The 6,720-nt window shown below is 55.7% G+C and overlaps 1 protein-coding gene across 1 annotated transcript; it reads right to left on the reverse strand.

The window, feature by feature from the left end:
* Positions 1-481: 481 nt before the first annotated feature.
* On the reverse strand, positions 482-5,704 carry CYP17A1 (cytochrome P450 family 17 subfamily A member 1). Its single transcript, XM_075534343.1, has 8 exons — positions 5,408-5,704; positions 3,878-4,016; positions 3,486-3,715; positions 2,826-2,912; positions 2,312-2,527; positions 1,879-2,048; positions 1,306-1,409; positions 482-861 (listed from the first exon to the last, which is right to left on the reverse strand). The coding sequence occupies exons 1-8, from the start codon at positions 5,702-5,704 to the stop codon at positions 590-592; spliced, it is 1,515 nt and encodes a 504-aa protein (XP_075390458.1). The 3' UTR covers positions 482-589.
* Between the last annotated feature and the right edge of the window lie 1,016 nt (positions 5,705-6,720).

The following is a 6,720-nucleotide window of genomic DNA, read 5'->3' on the forward strand; positions in this document are numbered from 1 at the left end:
CCTTCCACTTGCTTCAGACTTCCCAGCAACTTCCCGTCATACGTGGAGTAAGACCCAGATTCCTGCCTGGTGCTGACAAAAGCCTCACAGGACTCTCTTTCTCCCTGACCTCCATTCACCTGCACTGACCATGCTAACCCCTTCCACGGGCCCTGTGCCCTCAGGCAGGGGACTCCCCTCCCCCGGCCTTCCCCAGGTATTCACACCATCTCTGGCCATCCCCCAAAACACTGAGTGGTCTCTGAATTGTATCAGCCATATGTGTCAGCTAAGATGTCAGGTTCACAAAACCAGGGAGCGTGGGGGGCCGAGAGCCTTCACGAGGGGCACATTGTAGATGCTCAAAATCTTTATTGAAAGAATGAATGAACAGATGCATGAGCTGCTCAGGGAGCTTCTGGCAAAGACTGACATTTCTGCACATCACCGCCAGTGCGACACTGAAAGAGACCAGGGTGGGCTGGGAGGAGGGCCAGGTGGTGGGAGCGGAAGTTGGGGGCGGGGCGCGGGTAGCAACTCTAATTCAGAGACTTCCGGGCTACAGTGGGTGGAATCGTGGGGGCACCACGTACAGCCTCTAGGTGCCACCCTAAGCGTGGGCTTCCTTCCAGGCCTGTCGCACCTTGATCTTCACTTTGAAGGAGTCAATCAGAAAGACCACCTTGGGATTGCCCTCCAGGGAGGGCAGCTTCCCATCATCCGGCACCTCCAGGTCGAACCTCTGCAGCACCCAGGACAGGAAGAGGAAGAGCTCTTGGCGGGCCAGGACCTCACCTAAGCAGGAACGGGGTCCTGCTCCAAAGGGTAGGTAGCTGACGGATGGCGAGATGAGCTGGCGCCCCGTGGGGTCCAAGAAGCGCTCTGTGAACATGAGAGGCACCAGCAAGGGTCTAGGGCAGGAAGGAGGCGAGGCCTCTCCCCTGACCTAGAGGGAGACAGGGCCTGGCAGCCCCAGCCTGAGAAGAGAAACAGCCCTGCCCTCAGCTAGCCCTTAATCACCGAGAGAAACGGGAGGTTCTGGAAGGGTAGAAAAGAGATGGTCTTAACAAGTCAAAGTGCTGCCATCCCAGGAAGCCGACTTGGTGGGGAAACACCTAGATCTGCTGGAGGAGGTGGAGAGTGTGGGGAAAGCTGAGGAAGGAATGCGGGTGCAGGCCCCGGGGGAGGGGGTATGCGGGGAGCCCAGGGTCTTCAGGTAGAGCAAGCTGGGCAGGGAAGAAGGATTGCTGGTGGAGGGTCCAGGGAGGGTGGGCATGGAGTCTGGGGTGGCTGTGTGCCTGGGAGCAGGGTAGGCCGGGGACTCACCAGGCTTGAACTGGTCTGGTTGGTGCCACTCCTTCTCATTGTGGTGCATTGCCCACAGATTGATGATCACGTGTGTGCCCTTGTCCACAGCGAACTCACCAATGCTGCCCGAGAGAGGGTGGGGGGGGAGGGAGTTGCAACACTTCCCTGCCTACCCATGTCCCCACTTCCTGCAGCAAAGGGACGCTCCATACCCCCTCATTCCCACGCCTCGGCTTTTCCTCAGCCTCGGCCAGGTGGGCTGTGAGCCTGCTCTTCTCCAGCACTATCCTTCCGACAGCACTTCTGTCTTCACGCCTGGGCACGTGGACATGCATGTCAGGGCGTGTGGGTGTGCAATTGGAGCTGGTACATGGATGTATGTGCACGTGGTCAGAGCCCAGAGTAACCCCGTCTTCCATCCCAGAACACAGCTCCAAGATTGTACCTAACCGAGTTAGTAGGTTACAGGATGGGATAATTAGTAGTCGGCCGTGGCTGATGCCAGGTCAACCAGCAGGATGGAGGCCGGTGGACTGGCACGCAGTGCGGGCGACATGGTCAAGCTGGGCGTCATTGGGAAGGGAGGCTCACCTGGAGTCCGTGGACGCCTTGTGAGGGATGAGCATTGGGGCCACAGGTCGAATGCGAAGCACCTCGCGGATGGTGGCCTCCAGCAGGACAAGGTGGCTCCTGTCGCTGATGGTTGGTGTGCGGCTAAAACCTACATTCTGGTCTATCTCCTCCTGGAGCTTCCTCTTCAGCTAAGGACCGGAGCAGGGTAGGTGATTGAGGCTGGGAAGAGGTGCCTCTGCAGCTCAGGTCCTGCTCCCAAAAGTGGACGCAGCTCTACCCTGGGGCCACTGCTCGGGTGAGAGCCAGGGCAGCCTAGCCCTCCTGCACAGAAGGTATTGGGCGTTGCACCTTCCTCTCTGGAACCCAGAGTTGAGCTTGACTGGGTGGGTGGGGGGTGGGGGGGTGGAGGGAGACACAGCGCATGGGAAGACAGGCACAGGAAGGAACCCACCTGAGGATTATGGAGCAGGAAGGCCACAGTCCACTTCATCACAGAGGTGGTGGTCTCCACACCGGCCCCAAAGATGTCCCCAATAGTGGTCAGGATGTGTTCATCCGACAGCAGCTGTGAATCCTGGTCTCCGCCATCATTGTTGTTTTCTGAGTTCATCTTGGCTTGGATCAGTACGTCCAGGAGGTTGTTGATAGAGTCGCTACTGAAGTTCTCCTGGTGTGGGTGAAATGGGAAGCCAGTGATAAGGAAGGGGAGCCATCTGCGCCCCTCCCACCATGATTCCCTCCCAGACTGGACATACGGAAAAGCATTAAGGGAGGAGATAGGACCAGGCAGAGGGGGAGAGTGTAGGACCAGTGGCAGGTGGGTCCCTTCTCGGATCCTCCTCACTTCTCCATCCTCATTCACTGATTCATACTAAGCATCTCCCATGTGCCAGGCATTCAGCTCGTCTGGGGAGCCTGCAGTACATTTCAGTCTAACTCATCCTCCCTTCCGCTCCACCACTTACCTTGTATTTCTCTAAGATTCTTTTCAGCAGCTCATTTCGTAATTTCACTGCATTCTTCATAATTTCCAGTGGTTTGTTGGGGAAAATCTGCGGCATAGAAAGAAAGACCCAGTCCAGACTCATGCCCACTTGCTTCTCCAATGCCCAGAATCCCGCCTGGAGGCAGAATCTAGCCTTCTGGACTCTAGGGCACTCACATTCCAAACCCTACCTAACCCCCCCTTCAGCCAAGGTGGAAGGCAAGAGGAGACACAGGATGCGGTCATCCATCCCAGTGGGAAAATTCTAAACAAGGGTGAGGGTCTCCATTACCCTTTCCCATTCGAATTAGACATCAAGTGCTAGTAGGTAGACTCTGCTTGGGCACACATCCCAGGGCCTGTTTTCTTACTGTGCCGTGAGCATAACAGAACCTGCCCTCCAGGGGAGCTCGGCACCTAGTGCATGCTGAGGCCTTACTACTTGCCCACGACAATGGAGACTCCTTGTGACTTGAAATGCATGATTACAAATGCTCATTCTTCCCAGGGAAGAGGCCACGGTTTTAGGAGGTCAGAGAAGGTAGAGTATGGCTGAGGCGGTCAGGAACAAGCTGGGCAGTAAAAAGGAGGAGGAATTCGGGACTCTGCCAGGGCTAGGTGGCCCTGACGGCACCCTCACCGTCAACCAGGGAAAGATGTCCACCAGGCCTCCACTGCCCAGGGTGTCCAGGATGCCCTGATTATAGTCATGGATGATCTTCAGATCCGGGTCATCACACTTGTAGGAGGAGTTGAAGCAGATCATGGAGATCATGTTGGTCACCGCCAGGAAGACAGGCAGTTCCAAATCTATGGTCTGTCCGTTCTGAGTGACCAGGAAATCACACAATAAGCTGATTTCTTGACATACTGAAGGGGAGAACGGGGCATCTTAGCCAAGGCGAGAAACACAAACATGTGGCCACTAGATGGCAGTGGTGGCCAGGAAAACGACTCAATGCCGGTGCTGCCGGTTCCCCCTCCCAGGTGCACCTTTCCCACCTGGGGACTGGAGGGCTAGCCTGTACTCACTGATTTTCTCCAGCTTCTGGTGGCCGTCTTTGAACAGGGCAAAGGCACCCTGCACCAGTTTCCGATGCAGCTGCCAGTGGGGACCGCTGTCGGCGAAGGCGATGCCCTTCTGGTTGTTTGACAGGAGGGCCAGAGTCATCTTTGGAAGCGGGCAAGGACATAGGAATCAGGCACCACTTACCTGGGCCCTCCTGTACCGCTTCCCATTTCAGAGGGAGAAGGCAGCCATGCTGACTCCCACGTGGGTACATCCTGCTGTGCTCCACCAGGACTATAAGGAGTGGGTGGGGCAAGATCAGACTCCCTACTCTTCCCTCATCCCACTGTGCTGGAGCCCTGGGTTGGCTTAGGCAGTGAGCTCCGGAGTGCTCTTTTATCCGTTTCTGACCGGGCAAGGGCAGCTCTGCCTGGGATGGGCTCTCTGAATTGAGAACGCCCCAGACCTCTGCCTTACACCGCTCCCTCTAATGCCTTTACCCGTCCACCCACCACACTTGGAGAGTGTGAACACCTTGTTTTCTCAATGTGGGGTTTTTACCCAGCCACCTCCTGTCAAGGTGTCCCCCAAAGCACAAAGGTCTCAAGCCTCTCCTCTTCCATCCCATCGCCCCCAAGAGCCTTCATGCTCTGCCCTGGAGCAACGGACCCAGGAGAGGTGGGAGTGCGGAATGCTGGCAGTGTGGATAATGGAGGGTTAATGCCCATTGCCCACCCCACCCCCCAACCACAGCCAGCTCAGTAGGACTCCCCACCTTAACCAAACCCATTGCCACCGAGGTGATCCAGCACCCTTAAAATATGACTGCAGGGCAGCCCCACGAGCTAGAAAAGCTGGGGGCCGCTTCAGGGAAATGCCAGGTCAGCCCTGCAAGAGCCAAGCTACTTCTCCCAGCACCTTCTCAGGGAGGCCAGTCACAAACTCCATCCCCAGACAAGGAATAGCATTGATAATGGCTCTCTATGGAGCACACCGTGCTCGGCACTCGGAAAGGGGCTTTATACACAGTATTCAATTAAGAAAGTCTAAATCATAGGCTCCCAAACTACTACTCCCTTTTCAGGGGGACAAAACAAAAAATTTTACTCAGCGTCCTCTCCCCATCTCGAGCAATGAAACACTTTTAAATTATAGCCCATAACCCAGGATAAAGTAGAGGTATCTGCTTCTGCAGGCACGGCCCCTGGATTATTCCAGAGCCACCCACCCCAGGCTGGAGAATTGCTCCCATGGGGAAACACCAGCCTCGACCCATTAGCATCCATCTCAGGGGTGAGTGGACTACCCCCTGACCTCAGGCCCCCTCCACCCCCATGCACCCTGGAAAAGACAGCCTTCTTTAATTTTTCTTGCTCAATTTAGAGTCTGGATGGGATCTGCAGGGCCCCTCGCCCCATCCCCTGCCAGTTTGCCTTTGGAAGAATTACAGGGCATTGGAGCCAGAAGGGTCATTCCAGCCGTGGTCCTGCCTGCAGAACTGAAATGCTCCGTGGGTGATAGATAGGCGAGGAAGAGGGCTGGGTACTGCTTACCACATGGGGCCGTCCGGAGAACTCTCTGCCTTTCTTGGTGAGCACCTCCTTGGCCAGCTGGTGGTGGCCAACAACCACAGTCGTCTTGGTACCCAGACGAAAGGAATAGATGGAGCCATACTTTTCCTGCAGCTTGAAGAAGTTGATGTGAGGGTGTCCGTGCCTAGGGAGGAAGGGCAGGCTCCCCACCAGGGGCAGGAATGGGAGGCTCTTGGGGTACTTGGCTCCAGAGCGCCTTGCTTTGGGCCAAAAGCAATAAGCAAGGGTGAGCAGTAAGATAGCTAAGAGCTCCCACATGGTGGCTGGGTGCCTGCAAGCAGGATAGACAGAGCTACAGCCACAGGGGGGGGGGGGTACAGAGAGGCCTTTTGAAGGGCCCTTCTGCTCTTCGCCTTGACTTGTGCTATCTCTTGCCTTGTGGACGTTTATACTGGAACACAACCAGGTCCAAGTCTTTTCCCAGAAAGGGGGTGGAGGTTTCCTCAAGGGCTGGCTCAATTCCAGGACAAACCCGGAGGGAGTGGCTGGGCCAGGGGAGAACAGCTGGCCCCTGCTCTGGAGGGGAGGGATGCTCTCGGGCTACAGATCTCCTTGAGTGCTCCAAAGCCAATGATACCTGGGTCAGGAGTCAAGGCTTGGGGGTTTCCACGTTTGAAGACCCTCATCAAAGCACAGATGAAGGAGTCAGGAGGGTTGTAAGCAGCAGGGGCGGTAGAAGATAGCTCATTTTGTCATTTAACAGCTGAGGCCGTGAAAGTTCAAGTTTACATAAGGTCACATGAGATAATGACCCCAAGAGTCCAGGTCTCCCACCTCCAGGTTTTCTATACTTTCCAGAGATGGGGAAGCCCAGGGATAGAGAGCAAGGGCCTGACAGATGGCCTTGGGTGAATTTCTTAGACTTTAAAAAATAACACACACACAGTATATACTTGTGTATAAGCCGAGTTTTTCAGCACATTTTTAATGCAGTTTTTGTGGTAAAATTAGTGACTCGCCCTACTCTTTTGATCTCTGCCGCCGGTGCCACCGCTGGGAAAGCAAGGAAGCGGGAGAGGAGCCCACACTGCCTGTCACCCAGGTCCTCCAGCCACGCCTCCCCAAAGACTCTAAGATGTTCTCCTACACTGAGCTCCCCTGCACCCCGACTCTGCTCCGAGCTGGATCCAGAGTTACACACAGACTGACTGATGTCTGCATCATCCGTGTTATGTGGACCAGAGGCTAGAACTGGAGAGGCACAACAGTGTTGACTGGGGCCCAGGCTGGTGTGTCTCCACTAAGCCAAGGGGGTTTCAGATCAGTGCAATCGG

This window comes from Tenrec ecaudatus, chromosome 16, assembly GCF_050624435.1.
Source record: "Tenrec ecaudatus isolate mTenEca1 chromosome 16, mTenEca1.hap1, whole genome shotgun sequence".
Taxonomy (NCBI): domain Eukaryota; kingdom Metazoa; phylum Chordata; class Mammalia; order Afrosoricida; family Tenrecidae; genus Tenrec; species Tenrec ecaudatus.

Bases quoted from the DNA above. Each gene is read 5' to 3' on its own strand.
- CYP17A1 (XM_075534343.1), bottom strand. From the start codon at position 5,704: ATGTGGGAGCTCTTAGCTATCTTACTGCTCACCCTTGCTTATTGCTTT. The intron at 2,049-2,311 runs GTGGGTTCCTTC...TCCGGTCCTTAG, and splicing joins TCCTGCTCCATAATCCTCAG to CTGAAGAGGAAGCTCCAGGA. The intron at 1,410-1,878 runs GTGAGCCTCCCT...TCTCTCGGGCAG, and splicing joins AAGGCGTCCACGGACTCCAG to CATTGGTGAGTTCGCTGTGG.